The sequence below is a fragment of the Pyrus communis genome, chromosome 14, assembly GCF_041283825.1.
Source record: "Pyrus communis isolate YQ-2024b chromosome 14, ASM4128382v1, whole genome shotgun sequence".
NCBI classification, from domain to species: Eukaryota; Viridiplantae; Streptophyta; class Magnoliopsida; order Rosales; family Rosaceae; genus Pyrus; species Pyrus communis.
Window position 1 is genome coordinate 1,672,237 of NC_142578.1, and position 23,403 is coordinate 1,695,639.

General features: G+C 40.6%; 2 protein-coding genes, 1 long non-coding RNA gene and 1 pseudogene across 3 annotated transcripts; 3 read left to right on the plus strand and 1 right to left on the minus strand.

The window, feature by feature from the left end:
* The first annotated feature begins 6,995 nt into the window (after positions 1–6,995).
* Positions 6,996–11,649, plus strand: LOC137712408 (cytochrome P450 CYP94D108 pseudogene; annotated as a pseudogene).
* Positions 11,650–12,075: 426 nt separating this feature from the next.
* Positions 12,076–13,226, minus strand: LOC148691069 (uncharacterized). The gene is made up of 2 exons (XR_015956020.1): positions 13,012–13,226; positions 12,076–12,607 (listed from the first exon to the last, which is right to left on the minus strand). It is a non-coding gene; the product is annotated as an uncharacterized LOC148691069 (long non-coding RNA).
* A 518-nt stretch (positions 13,227–13,744) lies between these two features.
* Positions 13,745–15,864, plus strand: LOC137713660 (cytochrome P450 CYP94D108-like). The gene has a single exon (XM_068452987.2). The coding sequence runs from the start codon at positions 13,841–13,843 to the stop codon at positions 15,404–15,406; it is 1,566 nt and encodes a 521-aa protein (XP_068309088.2). The 5' UTR covers positions 13,745–13,840; the 3' UTR covers positions 15,407–15,864.
* Positions 15,865–17,233: 1,369 nt separating this feature from the next.
* Positions 17,234–21,586, plus strand: LOC137713027 (uncharacterized). Its single transcript, XM_068452255.2, has 9 exons — positions 17,234–17,567; positions 17,682–17,855; positions 18,406–18,817; positions 18,908–19,191; positions 19,294–19,362; positions 19,458–19,514; positions 19,853–19,905; positions 19,992–20,067; positions 20,248–21,586. The coding sequence occupies exons 1-9, from the start codon at positions 17,524–17,526 to the stop codon at positions 21,182–21,184; spliced, it is 2,106 nt and encodes a 701-aa protein (XP_068308356.2). The 5' UTR covers positions 17,234–17,523; the 3' UTR covers positions 21,185–21,586.
* Positions 21,587–23,403: the final 1,817 nt, after the last annotated feature.

The following is a 23,403-nucleotide window of genomic DNA, read 5'->3' on the forward strand; positions in this document are numbered from 1 at the left end:
GCCCCTAAGGGGGGTGGATTGTAACATCCCACATCGCCTAGGGGAGTGATCCTTAAATGTATATTCCCATCCCTACCTAGCACGAGGCCTTTTGGGAGCTCATTGGCTTCGGGTTCCATGGGAACTCCGAAGTTAAGCGAGTAGCGCGCGAGAGCATTCCCAGGATGGGTGACCCATCGGGAAGTTCTCGTGTGAGTTCCCAAAAACAAAACCGTGAGGGCGTAGTTGGGGCCCAAAGCGGACAATATCGTGCTACGGTGGGGTCAGGCCCAGGAAGTGGTCCCGCCTGGGCCAGGATGTGAAAGATTACGTGAATCACTAGTAGATTGTATTTAAAATACTTTATGATTTTCTATGTTTTGATTGTATTACTTCAAACGCAAGGAATCTTAGGTTGGTTACTATAATTTTTTTTTTTTTAAACAATACGATATTCATTGATAAGTAATATAATACGTACAATTATTAAGGATAAGGTGCATGCAATGGGCCTCGATAAAAACCTTATGACAAGACATGAGAAATAGTACACCGAGAATTCCTCAAGTCGTTCATCTTTCTCTTCCTCTCTTTATTGTACCCTTCAGAGAAAATAAATGTGAAATTCCATTCCTGGATTTCGCTATTATAATCTAAGTATTTGTATTATTGAGATTTTATATTATTTTCGAGAATTTATATTAATTTATTTGAATTTAAATTTTTATTAAACTAGTTATGAAATTGAAGTTTGGAAATTAATTATTTAAAATCCATAGACCTTTTGTGGTCACAATTTATATTTTCGAATAGAGCTCAATCTCAAGTAGGGGTGGGCACGGTTTGGTTTGGTGCAGTTTTGAGTGAAATTGAAACTTAAACCAAAATTTTTTGCAGTTCGGTTCGGTGCAGTTTTGAAGTCAAAATCGAAATGAAACCAACCCGTTTGGTTCTGTTCGATGTGGTTTCAAACGGTTTCGGTTTGGTTTTTAAGAAAAAATGTACAATTTGCAATTTAACATATTAATAAGCATTTCCCAATAGCAATAGGAAAAAGACATTTGTTATGTTAACAATTAGCATGTTGCATGCACTTGTGATGTTAAAACATGTTTGTGCAATAAAAGGGTGTCCATTACAATGTTTATCATAAAACAAGTTGAATAAATTTGAATTCATTAAAAGTGAGCGAAACTTTCATACTAGAATATGTGATATCATGCTTCAAATGAGTGGACTTCATTAGATCATTGTATGACTCTTGATAACAAGATTAGTCCACCCTTGTACATATATGTGCGTGTGATGGTATAAAATAACAAAGGTCCTTCAAGTTAATGAACGAAAGAAAGTGATGAATGATGATATTCTAGTGTGGTTGAGTCCATACTAAGTGTATAGATTCTAACAAACAACCAATTAAAATATGAAATCTAATATGAACATTTAATTAAATATTTATTAATATTTACGGTGCGGTTTGGTTTCAGTGCGGTTTTCAAAAGCCAAAACCAAAACCAAACCGTTTTCTATATTGCGGTTTTCAAAAGCCAAAACCAAAGCCAAAGCCAAAACCAAACCGAAACCGTTTCAAAACCGTAAAACCAAACCGTTCGGTGCGGTTCTATTTGATTCGTTTTCGATTTCGGTTTTGGGTTCTAAGTGCCCACCCCTAAACTCAAGAACGTGTAGGCGTAAACCGTTCGTGAAACGGAGCTATAACGAAGGAGTTATTAACGTTTAAAGTTAAGGACATTTTGGTAATTTAACCTTCCTTCTAGAAAAAGAAGAGAAATGAGAGAAAGGCGATAGATAGACAACTGAGATGAAAAAGAGAGAAAGATGAGAGTGCCACGTGTGTGGTTGTGATGAAAGAAAAAGAAGAGAAAAGAGAGAGATGAATGGCTGAGATGAAAAAGAGAGAAAGATAAGAGTTATGAGAGGAAAAATGAGGGAAAGGAAGGACCAATCAGAAACAAGAAAAGGGAGGGGAAAAGAGAAAAAGGAAGGAATTGGGTCCCCTTGAAGACCCGCGACCCAACCCGAGTAGAGAACAATTTTTAACGGGTTTTTCGCCCATTCTTCCGGCGATTCACGGCCTACCACTTCTACCAAACATCTACCCAACCTCCCTTTTACCATTTCCACCCCAAAGTTGATGAAAATTGGCTTGGAATTTGTGGAAACCATACATGTAGGTGCAACGGCCCGTGCCTTCGATCCATCATTTTTGAAACATTTTTATTTGATCTTCACCACCAATAGCATCTTCTTGAACCCAGGAACAAAGCCTAAACAAGTTTGGGGGTGGCAAAGCTGTTTTGGAATCGAATCAAGAACACCCAAATCAAGGGTTTCCGATAGTTCATGAGAGTTTTCAGGTGTTTTCCGGCCGAATTGGACCTAGGTATGAAAGTTGTTCCTCTCATTGAACTCTACCTGCCTGTAAAATTTGAGAATTGTTTAAAATAGTTGAATTTTCCGGTAAGTCGAGGCTACCAACCGCCACCCGCATTGGCACGTGGCCAGTGGGCTGACGATGTTTTTCTAAGTTCAATTTGATGTCCTGATTTTTTATTTGATATTTGTATGACCTAATTTGATCGTTTGAACCTAATTTCACTATGATATGTAGTTGATCAAAATATGAATCAATGATCTAACAGTTGGATCGTCACCAAACTTTAATGTGTTATAGAACATAATATTTAAGGATAGCTGGAGCTGACGGATTAGGAATCTGACTACGGATCTTCCCGAATTGGATTTTTTTTTAAGTTAGTAATATTAATTGTTAACCATCATCTAATACTAGTAATTGGCGGAGATCCGACAGTCGGATCGCAATGAGAATTTAGTATGTCGTTTTATGAGCATAATGTGGACTTTCATAAGTTACGGATTGGAAATCTGAATGGCGGATCTTTCGATTTAGATTTCTAGGCTTGTGGACCCTATTCTCGACCTTGATCGATGGTTGACTTCTAGCATGAGTTCTTCTAGCGTGTTGTCGATCTTAGAGTGTGATTGAGATTTTATGAAGCTTGATGGGCTCATCGTGATGACGTGCACCTTGATTTACGTAATGATGGCATTATATGGTGATATGCTTGTTTATTTTATGTGATTTGACTGTGTATTGAACTTGTTATGGAATGTGTGGTTTGATTTGTATGATTGGCTTGATGTGATGAAATATGAGGGCTAGTAGTGGACCGTTAACCCATTGTCATGGGGTTTGTTGCTTCAACACTTGTTTCCTTATTTCAATTTTTGTTTCATTCAGCCCTTCTAAATTGAGTATTTGGTTATTGTATTGTTTCTTCGAGCTATTATTATATCCCTTGGCCTTCCACTCGGTTTCGTTGAGTGATCCGGAACTAGGTATCCGTTGGAGTTCCGGTTAGAGGTCTGATCCCTGCTCTGTCTGGATTCCGTTGAGTGATGGTCCGAAATCCCTTATACTCCGCGATTCCGTTGAGTGAAGGTCCGAAATCGTATCCTGCCTTAGATTTTATTGAGTGGTTCGTTATGCATTGTACTCTGCGATTCCGTTGAGTGATGGTCTGGAATCGTATCCTAGTTTGGATTTTGTTGAGTGATGGTTTGGAATCCTTTCTATTCCGCGATTTCATTGAATGGTGGTCTATGATCGTATCCAGCTTGTATTTTATTGAGTGGCTCTACATGCATTGTACTCTGTGATTCTATTGAGTGATGGTCTAGAATTGTATTCACTCAGATTCTGTTGAGTGATGGTCCAGAATCCTTTATACTTCCGGATTTCATTGAGTGATGGTCTGGAATCATATCCTGGTTTGGATTCCGTTAAGTGGTCCAGAATTCCTTTGGTGTCTTGGTTCCTTGGATTTTTTTTTTTCAGCTTCAGAGATGTAGGCTTCGGCCGAACTGTGTCACTCTAACCCTGCATTTCAGTGTATTGTACGTGTTATTATTTGGTGTGATTATTGGATGTTGTTGGATGTAATTTTTATGATTATGATAGACTGTTGACCAATATGGCTATAGATTATTATTGCGCTTCGTCAATTGTTCCTTGAGATGTTGCACGTGTTGAATTGTGTATTATGTTGAGACATGGTGGTTTATGTGAAGAATGTTCAAGTGTAGTGAAACGATCGACGAACTACGAATGGCTTGATCCCTATTTAGGGTATGTAGGCAATTTAACGAGAAGGTTAGATGCAGCCATAAATTATACGAAAACTACTACGCAATTCGATTCTTGAATTATGCTTTGTACATATCCCGGAGGTGGGGTCTATTGGATTTACGGATGCTTGATAACGTCACATGTCGATTCTGAACGTATGTCGGGAACGAGACGTGACAATAAACCACAACATCGCTGCTCTAAGACTGAATCCCGTTCACATGATTCATCATTGCAATTCAGAATTATTAAGAATGAAGAGTAAAGACAAGGTTAAAAATAACCAATTAAGTGTGTGAAATTCATTTTCCTATAAAACCAGCCTATAAGATAATTACAGTGGCGCCACAGTTTTCATAAGCAATAGGGATTTGGAAGTCAAGAAGTTAAGAAGGTAGGCAAATCCAATTCAAATAACCCTTTAAATCGTAAGACACTCACATGTCCGCGCAACACCACCTCATCCTCTACGATGCGTTGCGATGCTTCCTCTTGGCTCTGTGGGGGCCATGTGTCCGTCGCAACAACCTTACCAACTACCGCCACCGCCAGCCGCTCCTCCTCCTTTATCTGCAAGGCCACAGGCTCTTGCTGCACCACCGCTCCCAAAGACTCGTCCTCCCCCTCATCATCGTTGTCTACTCGTTCGATACTAGTAGTAGTCGCCCGTGGTACAACCCCGTTAAGGGGAGACAATTGAGATGCAAAAAGCGGAATCAAGAAAGTTGGTGATCGGTAACATCCACGTGCTTTATAACCCAACCCGAGGGGAAGTAAAATTAGGCCAGGTACCTTCTTTTACATTCATGTTCATTTCCTTGTGCATAAAGCAAAATGTCTGTTCCCTGACACTGATGAACAAGGTACACCTTCTCATATCGAGGGTGAAAATCCTCTCGCAGAGATGGGGTAATGCCCCTGTTGTCCTTCGCGGCGATTTCAACAGCACTCCTCGGGTTCGATATTCTTAAGCCCGAGTTCATCCATATACATTGTCATTATTTACTCTACGTACTTTTAACAGTGACATATTAAGTTGAGTTACTTCCCTGCTTATTGAAAGAGTGCAAAAAGTTCTTGTCAAATCTGACGTGACTTGCTGATGCTGTCCGCTTGGATAATAATTTTTGGTCACGCGGATACTGATGGACGTGTTGGTGTTGAAAGTTAACTAACTGAATAAATATGTGGGTGATAAGTTTACGAACTCTATCACACGTTTCACTTTCACTCTCAATGAAATTGGACAGAAAGATAAATGAGAAAGGAAGCAGCAAGCTTCTATGATAACAATACTTTGATATATTAAATGAGTTTACAAACTGATCATTCCTTGTGGATGGAATGGGATTTGACCCCTAAAGCCTTACGGGGTAGACTGACTTGTATGTGCAGAAAAGAAAGAACCACACAAGCGGTTTTTAATAATCAATACAAAACAACGACATAACATGCAAAATAAATGAAGATGTTCAAAAGTCTTTACACTCTTTAAAACACAGAGTATGATTCTCTCTTCTCATATTCTCATCTATTTCCCTCTCCTTCTCTTATATATTGTTTTTTATCTTATTGTCTTTATAAAAAAATCCCTAGGGAGAGGAGGCGGAGGGAGATGGAGGATCCCATTAAAAGGTAACGGATTGGGGTTTGCTTAGGTTTTTGGGGTGGGTAAGAAAGGTGGGTTTGGAGAGCTATTGATTTGGTTTAAAGTTTCAGAGATTTAGGGATAATGGGGTGAAAGGTTTAAAATTCTGAAACGGAACAAGGGATTTTGATCAACTGAGATTGTGTAACGTGGGTCTTCAGAGGGAAGAAGGGTGAGTTGTGGTGATTATCTCGGCAGGCACCTGTGGAGAGCAGATCACTATAGAGCCACTCTTCAATCTGGGGAGAAGAGAATCGGGTACAGAGAAGAAAGGGAGAGTTTTTTTGTTTAATTAGTTTTAAGGGTTAAAAACATTAATTAATTATTATTTTTTAATTTAGTTGGATGGAAAAGTGGATCTTATTTTTGTCACATCATCATCTAACAGTTAAATTAATAGAAAATTTAACAGAGCTCTGATATTGCAACAAATTCGTAAGTTGAGATATGACATTGCAATGTTTAAAACATAAGGTATGAGATTGTGGTTCGACCCATAGTTGAGGTAATTTTGTGTAATTTATCCAAAAAAAAATAACATAAAAGTTAAATGAGGTATGACATTGCAATGAATTCATAAAACAAGGTCTAACATTGCAATGTTTAAAAGATGAGGTATGAGATTGTGGTGCGACCCATAATTGAGGTAGTTTTATATAATTTACCCAAAATTTTTCATATAGAAATCATTCCTGGTAAAATTCTTAAAAATTCATTGTGACAAATAGCCCAACAAAATAATTCAATGTATAAAGTTTTGAAAGCACCGTATGTTAAATTGAAAGGAATCGTGTATTTAAAATTAAAAAAAACAAAGACGCGGCATACAAATAGATTCAACCGTTTAACAATAACATTTATTATAATAACTGACTAAACTATTAAAAATTAATAAAAGACATTAATAATTAATTAAAAAATATTTGAAGCTGTTGTTGACACGCCCGACCCAGATATCCTCCAAATACCAAGGTATTCATGTGTTGGCCGACACCCGAAGGTGACAAAGCCATATTAGAATGCATGAGGACTAGAAATAAATAACTAACATAAATAAAACTTGTAAATTTAATTATAATGAATATGCAATTGTGGAACGTGTTAAGAGCATACAACTAATCCGAGACACTAAAAAACAATAATATAAAATTTAATGGACAAAAGGGATGGGTCCTACACTGAGAGAACTCGAAGATGCCAATCCGAGAGTGCCTTAACGCCGGGATTGTACGCCTCAATTGTAAGTTCTGAGGAGGCACAAAACAAAACATGAGTGGACCAAGTTGATATATAAGTAATATTAAAATAGTTAAACTTTAACATACTAACCTCCAGGTTTAGAAAACTCGTATAGCATAATAAGTAATAGGTTTTTCCGAAAACCCCAGCATGCCATAAAACTTCTTAAAATATATATTATGTATTATATTTAGTGTGCTTAATAGTAGTAGCACAAGGGTGTGTGTGTGTGTGTGTGTGTATAAACATATGTATAGATAAATCTTCATTCACCTGAAGGCACTACATCGACCGTCCGTAGGCAATATATAATTATCTTTCGGTCGAAGCCACCAACCTATGCTCGGCCGAAGCCATATATAAGTATCTTTCAATCGAAGCCACCAACCTACGCCTTGTTGAAGCCAATATAAATATCATTCGGTCGTAGGCAGTATCATTTGCTCATAGGCCCTACATCACCCGACCGAAGCCAATTAATGATTTCATTCGCCCGTAGGCAAGACATTATGAGTAACCTCTAAATTAGCACATAAAAACATTAACATAATATTTCTAATATATATATATTTCTATCTATCTATCTCAAATTGGAGATCAGTAACTAAAACGTCATATCGTAAAATCACGTTCATAAGTAGGTATATAGTCATCAATTATATATACCACAACGAACGTAAAGTTGATAAAGCATAATATATCATAAAGTGTAAATCCAATTTACTCATAAACATTTCATAAAACATAACCAACAAATCATGCTTTCATGTGTACATTTCTAATGGTAAAATCATGCATTTTAGAAAGGGTCTGCTCACAGATACTTCGCCGTTGAAGAGCCATGCAAATAAGAGAGGATGGGAATGCCATACTGTTTGGGCCCAAAATATTATTGTTGGGCCGAGCAGTAGGATGTGCTCGGCCCAAGGTGATGATAAATACTATGGGCCGAATAATAAATCCCGGGCCAGCTGGCAAGGTCGGCCAAATCCTATCCTATGTAGTCCGGATGAATAGAAAAGGTCGAGGAAGTCCTAGTGCGACCAGGATTCTCGACCGGCAAGGAATGGAGTCCTGAAAAGAAGGAAAATTCAGAATCCCAGTAGGAGTAGGTTTTTTCGAGTTAGAGACGAAATGGGACAAGGACTCCCAATCCAAATCAGAATTGGTTTCAAGGAATGGGGCACTATAAATACAAGAAATCATGCAACAGAAAAACCCCTTCAGATCAGCATACAATTGCCCTGCGCAAAACCTCTCAAACACCTTGAGATTTTTCCTTTTCTTTTCCTGCCGACACACCTTCAGTTTGGATAAACAGCACTGTGGAAGCACCCGGCGAGCATCTTCAGTTTGGATAAACAGCACTGCTACCGCAGAATCAGCCGACCAAAAAGCACCTTCAGTTTGGATAAACAGCACTGCGTCGAGGTCGACCGGTTATCTATCTAAGTCTCGATCGAGAAGGGTTTTCGAACCTTTGTTGGCAGAGGTCACCTTACTAGCTTTCTCGGCATAGTTAGGTGTTACGAATTGCATTACTCGGCGTACTGGACGCCTAGTGGTTTTATGATTAGATACTCGCAAGTAAGTTTCAGGGTTCGGCATTCCGACGGCCGAACTACGTTCACCATCAAGACATACATCACGTTTGAGTACTTGTGCCCATATAGTTTGGTCTCGATTCGACGTGCTTATACTCTTACGAATATAATCACAGTAACCGAATCGGGTTCCGACGATTTATGAACTCTGCAGAATTAGCAGCCTTGTCTTCAGGCTGTAGAACCCAGAGACCGAGAGTGTTCCTTCCTCGGTCGCAATCGCAAGATAGAGAAGTCAACGACGCGCCCAAAGCAACATCAACAAATTTTACTCCTCGGCCAAGCTCGGCCGACGAGTTGGCACGCCCTGCATCCGACCGAATGACATAGTTAGCTTATTAGTTACTCGGCCTGCGCGCCACGTAGGTTTTGTAATTTTTAGAGTCAACACATACACAATTGCACCTAAGTACATAAAGGTACCAATTAATGAAACTCTATCATAACGATTGAATTTCAAGAACCAGACGTCATAAACGGATTCAGATTGGGGTTAGAGCCTGGTAGCCTGACCCAAGGGTTTGGGCTCAGATTAGGGTACGGGTTTTGGGTTACCAGGTCGGGGTCGACCCGGTTTCAGGCAGGTTTGATGGAGAAGAAAGCTGAAGCTTCCCAAGCTCCATTCAACCCTAAAACTCAACCAAAACACTTCATGCAATATACCAAAATGAAGCCCAAGGAATAAGGAAGAGATTCATACCAGTGATAGGTTAAGAGGTGGTAGGAGTTGGTTGGAAAATGGTCTGCAAGGCACGGAAATCTTGTTGGAAACTGGGGAAGGTCTTCCCGAGGTGTTCATGGTCATAGATACCACGAACTATGTTGGAGCTCGTTGGAGTTCGATTTGAACAGTTATAGTGACATTGTTCCGTGAGGGAGAAGGAGAATGAGGTGTCTTGTTGGTCCAAGGTCGAGATAGGGAGGGCCTGAGGGTGATGGTGATGGTGTTGCCGTCGTTCGTTGCATGTGTGTGTGCGTGTGTGTGTGTGTGTGTGAATCGCTGGAGAGGAAAGAGCACAATGAGTAGAGAAAGCTATGAGGTTTGTCATGGGAAAGGGAAGGAAGAAATAGAGAGAGCCGGGGGGACCAAAAAGGAAATGGGCCCTAAGTGGCACATAATTTAAGACCCAAAAAGCACCAATTCAAAATATCTAGCCCAATCTCAATGAAGTTACCAAAATACCCTTTTGTTCCGTAAATTCCAGGACAGGTCATCACAGCTATCAAATTTGACAACTACTCCCTTTGCTGCCATTCCATGTCATGCTACATAAGATTTGACATTTCGGTTGGAAACAATTAGTGGCTGCCAGTTTTTTATTGTTATAGCTTATGTTGACATTTTGACATCTCTTTTGAAAAGCGTTAGGGTTGAGATTGAGTTAAGGTTAATTCCGTCTCTGGACACAGCCGCCGAAACAAGACACTGTTTGGACTTGCAAGATGTTTTGGAGCGTTTTGCTTTCGACAACATTTGCAAGTTGGCTTTTAATGTAGACTCGAATTGTTTCGGAAGCGGCAGCGGCATAAAATCTAAGTCCACTGATTTCGATTCTAATCTGAATCCTGATCGGTTCATGCATGCATTTAAAGAAGCGGCCACACTTATCTCCGGGAGATTTTTGTATGCGTTTTGGTTTATGCAAAAGATAAAGACGTTTTTCAACGTTGGATCAAAACGGAGGTTAAAAGAATCAATCTCGACCATCCATAACTTCGCAGATAAGATAATAAGTCGAGAATTAGCGAGAATGGTCGGAGGATCGTCACAATTTGTTGTCCTTATTTATTGGTATTCTCGAAAATAACTCGCCGGATTTTCTCCAAGATATCGTGATAATCATCATTCTCACTGGCCGAGACATGACATTATCGGCTTTGACGTGGTTCTTCTGGCTTCTGTCGTCCAAACCGTACGTGGAACGTGCCATTTTAAATGAGCTAGAAATGATTCGGGTACGAAACGAGAAACGTATTGGCAATGTTTATAATTTGGACAAGCTCCGAGACATGCACTATTTGCACGCAGCGATTTCAGAGGCAATGCGGCTGTACTCTCCCGTATCGATCGACATGAAGGTGTGTCTAAACGACGATGTCTTGCTGGATAGGACATCTATGAAGAAGGGGTGGTTCGTGACGTACCATGCTTACGCGATGGGGTAAATGGAGAGGATATGGGGGACTAACTACTGCGAGTATTTGTTGGAGTGGTGACTGACTAAGGACGGCACGTGTCGGCAGGAGAGTGTTTTCCGGTATCCGATATTTCATGCCAGGCTAAGGATGTGTCTGGGGAAGGATTTGGCGTATATTGAAACAATGTTCTAAAAAACGGCATAAGCGGCCTTGGCGTTGGGCGATGGTGAGCCGAGGCGTTTTCTTGCAAATCGGTGAGAAAAATCGAATGGGCTCTAGGTGGCCGGCTAGGCGGTGCAAGGCAGAGCTAGGCGGTTTTTTTTTTATTTTTTTAATGAAATTAAAAAATAAAATAAAAAATCCTATCTAAGTCTAAGTGGTTGAAAATTGTGAACTTGTTGTACATGTGTCATCCTACAATACTCCTCACTATGGTTATATGGCATATATGCTTAATGTGTTTTTAAATTTTGGACTTGTTGGATACTCTTTTTGTATTTTATCATTCTTTTATTATCTTATCCATGAATTTCATACAGTATAATTTTTTGTAAGTGTCAATATGCACTTATTTACAAGATATACAAGAAATTTACCTAAATCTGCCTAGGCCGCCTAGACCCTGCCTAGACCCCGCCTGGTCGCCTAGGTGCTAAGGGCCAGCCCGCCGCCCGATTAGCGCCTAGTGTTTTTTAGAACCTTGTATTCAAATGAAGTAGATTGCGGCATTGGTGATGGAAAGGTTTGTAATCGACATACAAGATAAGGATACGTGTCCTAAGCATATGTTATCCTTGACTCTCATAATGAAAGGTGGACTGCCCGTAAGTGCGAGGAGAAGGAGATTTGTAGCTGATGACCGGTGATTATGTGATGTTCTTAATAAGATCCTAATTATTCTAAATTTCATATATCATTCTTAAATATGCAAAATTGTTGTGACATTGATTACAGTGTATATGTGATTATATAAATTACTAGTACATTGTACTTAGAATATTAGAATATTCTATTCGAGCATGATTTTATTAATTAGAAGGCACTAGACCCTTTTTTGTTTACTATAATTAACGGCACAAAGCATGAAAAATAATACACAGAGAATTCCTCAAGCCGTTAATAACTCTTTTTCTCTCTTTACCGTACCCCTCAGAAAAAATAGGCCACAACACACCACTAACACGCTCCTATCAGTGCTCTAATTAAAGAACTGAATCCTGTTCACAAGATTCATTGCAATCCAAAATTATTAAGAATGAAGAGTAAAATCAAGGTTAAAAAATAAACAGAAATTAAGTGTGTAAAGTTCATTTTCCCAATAAAACCAGCCTGTAAGATAATTACAGTGGCGCCAAAGTTTTCATAAGCAACAGGAATTTGGAAGTAAAAAAGTCAACAATTTGAGAAGACAGGCAAATCCAATTCAAATCCCTCAGAATCGTAAGACACTCACAGTCACACGTCCTCATAATCATCGTCGTCTGCTCGTTCCGACACTAGTCGTCCGTGGTACAACCCCGTCAAGGGGAGACAGTTCAGTCCAGCCTATAATATATTGCATATAGTCATTTCAAATCTTCTAACTTTTGTAGTGCATTTTGAAGAAGTTTAGTATAAGTTCTGTATAACTTTAAAATCTCTCGTCTGAACACAGCATAAATTTCTACTTTATTTATCTCACGTCAAACTCAGAGTCACGACTAGGAGTTGTTTTCTCTATGGTTGGCTTGTCTAACACCCCACCACCTGTGCCAAGCCTGGTGGCCGATGCTGTCATCAAGATGCTCCGATTTGGACTTTGTCTATGAAAACAATGTTTATCACCTGCTACATGATCAATAATAAAACCTTGAGTTAACCAACAACCCAAGCATGTTTACCCAGAAACATAGGAATGTAAAAGAGAAAAACTTATCTATGGCAGTGATACCACATCGATCGTTGGTACTTCAAGTCTATCACGCATTATCACATATTTTAACTTTCATATATGACAATACGTGATTGACTTGAGATAACGCCTCCGCAACATCATGTGCATGGAAATTTTCTTAATGTTAAAGAGTTCAAAATTTAGAGGACAAAAAATACAAAATTTGTGCCAGAGAAAATGCATAAAATAGTTTTAACAATCTCCACAAATGGATGCAAACTTGACGGAAATTACAGAATTAGTGCCTAAACTGAAATTTTGCTCAAATTTGGAAGAGCTTAGAAACAAAAAGTACCTGATTTGTTGAGATTGAATCCATGATTTGGCGAAAGATGGACTCGACCGCAGATGGCAGCCATGAGCCTCTCTCTCCTCTCTCTCTCTCTCTCTAAAAGTCTGAGTGTTTGTGCCACAAAAGACAGGAAGTTGAGATGTGTGGCATGTACACATGTTGTGTGGTCCGTGACCACTGCGGCACTGCCTTCGATTTTCTGATGGTGTTAATTAACGACACGTCGTATGAGAATCATTCTGTGGAAAATATCCGGTTCTGGACTTTGTATGGCGCTCAGTCTCTGGGAAAGGAGACAAAGTGTGATGAACATGGAAAGCGATGTTTAACCTTTGTTGCCAGGATTAGCAGTAAATTACTCACTCACCAAGAAAGTAACTGCGGCGCATGAGCTTGCGTTCATTGGTTTTCTGGAGATGAATGATTCAGTTTGGATCGATCGATCCTTATCTTTGTTGATTTATGTTTTGAACAATGATGGTCTTCTGTGTCCACATTAATTTTGTTGTGGTGATGTTTGGCGTGATGCTTCCATTCGGTGGAGGTGTCTTTTATGTTCTATCCCCGTTCACTAATAGTTTGCCTTCTTGGTGTTTGCCTCTCTGTAGGCTTTCCTGTTCCCTTTTGACTTCTGTGCCTTGGTACGTTATCCCTTGTTTCCAAAAAAAAAAAAAATTAAATAAATAAAAAGAAAAGAAAGTAACTGCGTTGATTATATTACAGTTTAATTCTACGGCGAATGTGATGTCTGCCACTATATTTTAATTTTTAAAAGCGCATATATATCCACTCGATCGTCTCACTCTGGCACTAACAATATTTGCAGATAGCCATGGAGCTCTTCTCCCTGCAATCTTTCCTCCTCCTCCTTCTCTCCCTCTCCTTCTACATCTACCACCACTTCTTCGCTTCGTCGAATAAGTACAAACACACCGGCTTCAAAAACTACCTGATTCTCGGAACCCTACCGGAATTCCTAAAAAACCGCCACCGGTTCCTCGAATGGACAACCGAAATCCTCACCAGCTGCCCCACCAGCACCGCCATCCTCAGCCGCCCGGTAAAAATCCGCGGCATCATCACCGCCAACCCTGCCAACGTCGAGCACATGCTGAAAACCAACTTCGAGAACTACCCGAAAGGCGAAAGGTTCATATCCCTTCTCCAAGACTTTCTCGGCGGCGGAATCTTCAACTCCGACGGCGAGCTCTGGAAGGTTCAGAGGAAGACCGCCAGCTACGCCTTCAACACGAAATCGCTCCGGAACTTCGTTATGGAAAACGTTAGGGTTGAGATTGAGTCGAGGTTAATTCCGTCTCTGGACACAGCCGCCGAAACAGGACGCCGTTTGGACTTGCAAGATGTTTTGGAGCGCTTTGCTTTCGACAACGTTTGCAAGTTGGCTTTTAATGTAGACCCGAATTGTCTCGGAAGCGACGGCGGCGGAAAATCTGAGTCCACCGATTTCGATTCCAATCCCAATCCGGATCGGTTCATGCAGGCATTTGAAGAAGCGGCCACACTTATCTCCGGGCGATTTTTGTATGCGTTTCAGTTTATGCAAAAGATAAAGACGTTTTTGAACGTTGGATCAGAGCGGAGGTTAAAAGATTCAATTTCGACTGTCCATAACTTCGCGGATAAGATAATAAAGTCGAGAATTAGCGACGAACGGTCGGACGATCGTCACGATTTGTTGTCCTTGTTTATTGGTATTACCGAAAACAACAACTCGCCGGATTTTCTCCGAGACATCGTGATAAGCATCATTCTCGCCGGCCGAGACACGACCTCATCGGCTCTGACGTGGTTCTTCTGGCTCCTGTCGTCCAGACCTCACGTCGAGCGTGCCATTTTAAAGGAGCTCGAAATGATTCGGGTCCGAAACGGGAAAAGTATCGGCGATGTTTATGATTTGGACGAGCTCCGAGACATGCACTATTTGCACGCGGCGATTTCAGAGGCGATGCGGCTGTACCCTCCCGTACCGGTCGACACGAAGGCATGTCTAAACGACGATGTCTTGCCGGACGGGACAGCCGTGGGGAAGGGGTGGTTCGTGACGTACCATGCTTACGCGATGGGGCGGATGGAGAGGATATGGGGGACTAACTGCCGCGAGTATTTGCCAGAGCGGTGGCTGACCGAGGACGGCATGTGTCGGCAGGAAAGTGTTTTCCGGTATCCGATATTTCATGCCGGGCCAAGGATGTGTCTGGGGAAGGATTTGGCGTATATTCAGATGAAGTCGATTGCGGCATCGGTGATGGAGAGGTTTGTGATCGACGTACGGGATAGGGATACGTGTCCTGAGCATCTGTTGTCCTTGACTCTCAGGATGAAAGGTGGACTGCCCGTGAGTGTGAGGAGAAGGAGATTTGTAGCTGATGACCGGTGATCAAGCGTGAAGTTCATTTTCGCAATAAAACCAGCCTATAAGATAATTACAGTGGCGCCAAAGTTTTCATAAGCAAGAGGAATTTTGAAGTTAAAAAGTCTACAATTTGAGAAGATAGGAAAATCCAATTCAAATCCCTCAGAAATCGTAAGACACTCACAGTCGCACGTCCTCAGCATCATCGTCTTCTACTCGTTCCGACACTAGTCGTCCGTGCAACCCTGTCAAGGGGAGACAGTTCAGTCCTGTTCCGCTGGACGTCGTACGCCATTGGATCCAAGCACAAAATCAACCACTTGTGTGTGTGTGTGTGTGTGTGTACACACAATGTATAATAATATGTGTGCGCATGTTATATAGGACTCGTCTACCTTTTGCTCATATATAACCGAAGAATCTTGTATTAGAAACATGTTAGAAATGTTTATGGATGGTTTTGGTAATTTTTCTCATAGAAAGTTTTGAGTACATCTCATCGCCGCTTCACATCGAAGCTCCTGCGGCTCATGATGGGCTGTTATTGGCAAAGCAAATGGGTTTACAAAATGTTATTCTTGAGAGTGATTCACTACATATTTCATCATTATTGCAATCGGTCTCTCCATGTTCATCTTTCATCGGGAACATTATGGAGGATTCGAAGGCCATGTTACTTGAGATCACTGGAGCTTATGCGACCCACGCTTGTTGCCAATCCAACTCTAGGTTGCTCACCGTCATGCCTGCTACGCCCACTCGACCACCTGCAAATGTTCCTGGACGTTTGAAGAACCCCGAGATTTTGTGTGTGACATTTTGCTTTCTGACATATGTAATTGTTGATGTTGATTGGCTCTGTTAAAACTTGCCCCAACGTTTTGTACTTGGTGATGAATCTATTATGGATTCTCTCTTTAAATGAATCAAATGCCGCAGCTTTTCAAAAAGAAAAATAAAAAACATGCTTCTTGAAATGCATCGGAAATTTGTGTCATGAAGAAGTTTTTTTTTCAAAGGGAAATGTTAAGGAGACCAATATTTTAAACCAAATTTGCAAACTAAATGATGTATCAAAGAACGGCTTCTTGCAATTTAAGCATGGTCCAAAAGAGCTACATTATTGGGATATCGAATAATTTAATAGGCAATTTAAACTAAATAAATAACACGCATATGTTAACTCAATATATCTGGTTATTTGTAACTAATAATGTGACAAGGAACAAGGATTGTGAGATTAACTTTCTTGAATTCATAACCACACAAATGCCGCTTTGTTGGATCATTCTTGTGCTCAGGAACTTTCTATTCATAATTGATTACGTATAGCTGCCCAAAGTGTTAATCCTTTAAGATTATCAATGCTAATAAATTTAGCAACGGATGATAAAGTGGTATCTCTAACATATTTGAAAATTTTCAAACGAAAATAGCATTGAGGTTAGGCCCAAAATATTAAAATTGATTTGGTTTGATTCGGTCTAGTAATTTTCATTAAAATAGAATCCAACCAAACCAGACTCACCTCTATTATTTATTACTTTACACTTGAAAACATATTCTTCCTTGTAAGAAAGTACTGCTCGATCGTATAACCCATCTAATTACAAAAATCATGTTCCAATAATTTTTCCCACTCATATAAGGTCGGCAAGATGTATTCATTTCTCCTCATTCGTGTTTCCGTGGATGCGTGGCACCGTAGAGCTCACGTGGTCCCCACACTCATCCAAATCCACACGCGACACGTCATTAATCGTATAATTCCCTTTAACCAGCTTAAAATCCAGTCCGTTCATTTCACCTGGGTCCCACCAGCTTAAAATTTGATACCATTACGTGTTAAACGCGATCCACAGCACAAAATCCAGAAAAAGCCGAAAGCGACACTCGTTTAACTCCGACCCAATCAGGGCCCGCCACGTGTACTACCCTCCACCCAGCACCGCAAACATCTCCCGCTTCCTTCCCTTCGATATCGGAGGCCCCGAAATTTGCTCTGGATTTTTCTTCCCAATTGCCGCTCGGATTTTGCGTTTTTTCGATTCTGTAATTTCCAAATCCGAATTTCCGTAAATTAATTTAATTTTTCCGAAATCCCGATACAAAAATTCAAAATTTAATTGTACTGTTATGAGATGATTCAACGGTTCGTTGACAACATCATCGCGGTCACCAAAGAGTGAGTTCCCCAATCCCCTTCTTTCAAATTGATTTGGTTCGAATTGGTTTTGTAAAAAGATGTCGAATTCGGCTGTTTGGGATCGTTTTTGAATTTGGGTTTTCGAATTTGCAGGTCAGTGAAGACGTTAACGTACGAATCGCTGAACAATATCGTGCGGCTGATCAATGGAATTTCGGCTCTGTTGCTGACGTTTCTGCCGGGGAAGGCGAACATTCTCGAAGGCATTCATGGATGGGAGCTCAGGCCCACCTTTCGCGGGCCCAGATTTCCTCGCTGGATGGAGAAGTAAGTTTTGGGTTTTGATCATGGAAGAATTTGGAAGCTCGTTGAATTCATAATCTTTGAAAATTTGGAAAAATTTGGTTATCTGTTTTGTGATTGTGGGAATTGGGATTATTTACGGGGAATGCATGTAATGAGTGTAATTTTTTTGGTGGGCTATAATTATTTTGAACGTATAACAAATTCAGAAATTTGAAATTTTTTTTTATTTTTTATTACTTAGCAATTTTTTTTTTTGAATTGTTGAATTAGGATTGTTCATGATAAATGAATGGATAAGGGTGTAATTTTTCGTGGCCAGTAGCTATTTTGTATGAAAATTTGACTGAATTCAGAATTTTGGAATTTATTATCGCATGGCAGTTTGTTCTGTGATTGTGGGAATTGGGATCGTTCAAATGAACGTGTGTTTTTTCTGGTGGGAAGTAGTTGTTTTGTATGTGAAGTTAGTTCCTCTTATGTAGTATCTATGTATCTTCTTGTAAGAAGTGTAACGTTTCATGCATCAATGTTTGTTGCTGAATGACATGTCCATTTTGCTTCATGCTTGTAGTGGGGTGTCCTCTTTCAATCGTTTTGTACACGAGCTTTCTGTGGATTCTGATTCTGATGGTTCAAACCTTGATTACGCATACGGAGATGAAGATAGTGATGATGGCATATCTCCTACATCACCATCCTCTCAAAGTTCAAGAGCCTCTCGGGCTTCTAGTTTCAGTAAGCGCGATAGGCGCTGGTCGTGGTGGATGTGGATCAGATACATATTTTTCTGGATTCTGTTTCCAGCAAGGTTTCTGCTTGGGATTCCAGTTCGCATTTTGCAATTGTCTTATACTAGTTCATCAAAAGCCTCTTCTGCCCCAGGAAGCAATGAGGCTTCGCAAACACACCCTATAAATAAAGTGCAGATTCTCAAGGATTACATTGTTCACCGATCCACTGATAGGAGACGTGGAGTCATTGAGGTCTGTGCACAGGCTAAATTTGCCCTTTTAAAATAAGATGCATCATTTGTTTCCTCTTCCAATTTCTCATCTTTAACTTGTGCTTAACAGGATCTTCATCTAGCAATCGAGATATTCATAGAAGCTGTTTTTGATGTTGTTCACAAGGCAGCACATTTTGTTCTTTCCCCTTCTGTGGCTTTTAAAACACTATCAGGATGGTGTTCACTGAGCAGCAGTGGTGTTCAAGATAGCCACAGTAGTGATGCAGAAGTTACTGTTCCGACAGCTACACTTGGAGAGAATGATCCAGCTCCAAAAGAAAGGACTACTTCATTTCAGCAGTCCCTAAATACCGATGCTCGGACTTGTCAGGATGTCATAACAGAGCTTGGGTAAGGCTTTTGGTACCACTTACTTGATCGTAGAACCTTTCACTTTTCGTTTGAATGTTTCACATGCTCTGCAAATTGCTCAATTTTTTTTGTCTCTCTTAGGTACCCATATGAAGCTATTCATGTGATCACTAGTGATGGCTATGTTCTTCTCTTGGAAAGACTCCCGAGGTATAATCAATATTTTTGGCTTTTTTTCCTTCCATAGACAATAACTGTTTTTTTTTTAATATATGGTGTCGAATATTAATTTTGTGATGCTGCAGACGTGATTCCCGGAAAGCTGTTTATCTACAACATGGAATTTTGGATTCATCTATGGGGTAAGTTATTTCTTCTGTCCTTCCTTCCCCAAGTGTTCTAGAAACTATGCCTTAAATGTTGAGTGGAGGTTTACTTGTGGCGCTGGCTATCAGAATGATACATAGTCCTTCCTGCTACAATTTCTCTATGATTGCTAAATTCTCATCTTTAAAAAGAAAAAAGAAAAAAAAAAAAAACGATTTCAGAATGGTATAACTTATTTACCTTTTGAAAAGGCAATTGGCTCATTATTAGTAGTGTTCTTATCTCTTGTATTTTGCACGCTTTGCAAAAAAAATTTGTTCTATATGTAGTGAGCTTTATGAATGATTTTTAATGGGTTGTTTCCTTTGTCCAGTTGGGTGTCTAATGGGGTTGTTGGTTCACCGGCATTTGCGGCTTATGATCAAGGTTTGCATGTTTCATTCAAAAGTACATGCTTGTAGTACAGACAGTTTTATTGGTTAGAAATATGCTAATCCTTTGTATTTTTACAGGATATGATGTTTTCCTCGGTAACTTTCGTGGCTTGATTTCTAGGGAACATGTTAACAAAAATATCTCATCACGACAGTAAGTTGGCATATGCATGTTATATTGTTTATGAAATAATCATCCTTGATTCCTTCTGACTTAAATTGTCAACGGGGGCGGAAAGAGGTTGCAATATTTCAGATTTGTTAAACACAAAATAGCAATTTCCATAAAGTACTTTAGTACAAACTGAGTTACTGAGCTTAGCAACCAATGCAGGTATTGGCAGTACTCCATCAATGAGCATGGGACTCAGGATATTCCTGCAATGATAGAGAAGATTCACCAAGTTAAAACTGCTGAATTGAAACTTAGTCAACCTGACGTTGACGAAGAAACAAATGATGGTCAACCGTACAAACTCTGTGCAATTTGCCATAGCTTGGGAGGAGCAGCAATACTTATGTACGTTATAACGCAGAGAATAGAAGAGAAACCCCACAGACTCTCTAGGCTGGTTTTATTGTCACCTGCTGGCTTCCATGGTGATTCCACCTTTATGTTTACAGTTGTGGAGAATGTCTTTCTTCTATTGGCTCCTCTTCTGGCTCCTCTTGTGCCTGCCTTCTACATACCAACCAGGTTCTTTCGCATGCTTCTGAACAAGTTGGCGCGAGACTTTCATAACTATCCTGCTGTCGGAGGACTTGTTCAGACCCTGATGAGTTATTTTGTTGGTGGGGATAGCTCAAATTGGGTTGGTGTGTTAGGGATACCACATTATAACATGAACGACATGCCGGGCGTATCATTCCGAGTGGCTCTCCATCTTGCACAAATCAAGCGTGCTGGAAGGTTTAGAATGTTCGATTACGGGAGTGGTTCTGCTAATATCGAAGTGTATGGATCTCCAGAGCCCTTCGACTTGGGGGAGTACTATGGGCTTATTGATGTTCCAGTTGATCTGGTTGCTGGACGAAAGGACAAGGTAATTCGGCCATCAATGGTCCGAAAGCATTATAAGTTGATGGATGAATCAGGTGTTGATGTATCATATGGTGAATTTGAGTACGCCCATCTGGACTTCACATTTTCGCACCGAGAAGAACTATTGGCGTATGCCATGTCACGCTTGCTGCTTGTTGAGCCAACTCCAAAGCAGCATTCCAGTCAGAAGGCCGTAAGGTTGAAGAAGAAAACCCCGGCCAATAGTTGATTAAGTTCGAGAAAGCCCATGCATATCCGTCCTTTTTTTCTTCAGGATCTGGCATGTGCTACATACTCAGGTGCAGATTACTGTTAGTCTGTTATAGATGATTGAATATATCGATACGTCTTACCCCAGGGCAGTCAGTTGTGAGAGTTGCTGCCATGGTTTCTTCTCCTCCTATTTTTTCGTCGAAAGTTTACTTCCGAAGGCTTATATAAATACCTTGGATTGAGCGTTGTACAAAAACCCATATGTGTAAATTTTGTAATGGATCAAAGAATCATGTGTGTCTTGTAAGGCTAATACTGCATAGGATGTTTTGTCAAGCGAACACTCGAACATTTCGTTTTACATTGCAAAACTCCACAAACAATTAGTACTATGAGAACTGTTTACATTATGTTGGTATGATTTCGTGTGTTCGACCGAGCCCTATTTCTTGCTAGACTCTACAAATCATTGCCGGGAATCCATGTCGTTCGGTTTTGTGTTCCCGAAACCCTAAAACTCGTGGGGATTCCGAGTCCTCTCAATTGTTGTATCGGTCGGGGCATACTGCTGCGGTGTTGAGGCCTTCCTATAAGCCTGTTACAGTAAGCATAAAAGTCTCGTATCATATGTCTAGCGAAATAGTCGGTTTTGAGCAAGTGCAGATGAACAAGCGCTTCGTTGCAGATGAACAAGTGCAGATGATTACTTAGTCATACCTTCGCTCGGCTGACCGGAATTAGTTGATCACGAAACATAGCAGATATCGTTCCCTGAAAGCAGGCAAAGTTAAATTAACCAGCAAGTCTGATCACGCTTACTTGATCAGGAAAGTTAAAAACTGATAAATTTGTTGAACTGAAACTTGCATGAAGCTAACTTTTACCTCCCCTGCCGGAACATATGTTTCGTTTTGGGTGCGTTGTTAGAACTAGCAGCAAGCTCCCACCCACCATATAATCTGTGAGGTATTATACTTGCAGTTGCAACGGCTGTTCCTGCAACACAGACACCAATTAATTTTGTTCCACACTGTCCTGAGAAATTTCTTTGGCCGGCGCAGGGCGCAGAGGACCAAGGCCTGTCGGTCTTTTGAGTACCTGAAAAGGGCCGCGGAATGCTTAGGTATTCCAGTTTGTATATGTGTCTTGCCCCCAAGTCTCATAAATTTCTGGACGTTGGAAGTTGTTGGAACTCCCGGCGAAACTGGGAGTTGCAGGAAAAAACCAACTAGGCCTGCTAGTGTTTCTTGCAGTATTTATAGCCGCCTTCAGCGTTTCGTATTCCTGAGCTGATATTTGTGACAGCTTGTTCTCATGGAGTCTTCCGGTAGGCATTGTTTGGTGTCCAGAACTTTCTCCTTCTCGCGATTTTCGTTGAGGGGAAGCCTGCAAATCCACAGAAGCTATTCTTAAGGATTAAGTTCCTAAACCAAAACTCAAAACAAGATTTAGTTCGTGCTGATGGGAACGGAGAGACTCACATACGATTTATAGCCCTGACACAGAGACATTTTAATAGTAACCGCAAGACCACGTGACATACATGTCGAAGTGGTGTCAGTATCCACTCAAACTATAACTAATGCCTCGCGTGATATGTTGATGTTGTGTTATGAATACAAGAGACGAATAATGAGCGTACGATTCACAGATGTGACACGAAAATGTTTTAATAGTAACCGCAACACCATATGACATACATGCTGAAGTGGTGTCAATATCCACTCAAACTAGAATCCAAGAGCTGTGTGACACACTGATGTCGTGTAATGAATAAGGGAGACAAATAGTGAATGTACGATTTACAACCGTGACACAAAAACGTTTTAATAGTAACTGCAACACCACGTGACATACTTCGGCCACGTGACATACATGCCGAAGTGGTGTCAGTATTGTCACATCCCGGCCCGGGGCGAATCACTTCCCGGGTCCGCTCCACCACCATAGCACGATATTGTCTGCTTTGGGCCCCCACCACACCCTCATGGTTTTGTTTCTGGAAACTCACATGAGAACTTCCCGATGAATCACCCATCCTAGGAATGCTCTCGCGCGCTACTCGCTTAACTTCGGAGTTCCCATGGAACCCGAAGCTAGTGAGCTCCCAAAAGGTCTCATGCTAGGTAGGGATGGGAATATACATATAAGGATCACTCCCCTGGGCGATGTGGGATGTCACAATCCACCCCCCTTAAGGGCCCGACGTCCTCGTCGACACACCACGATCAGGGT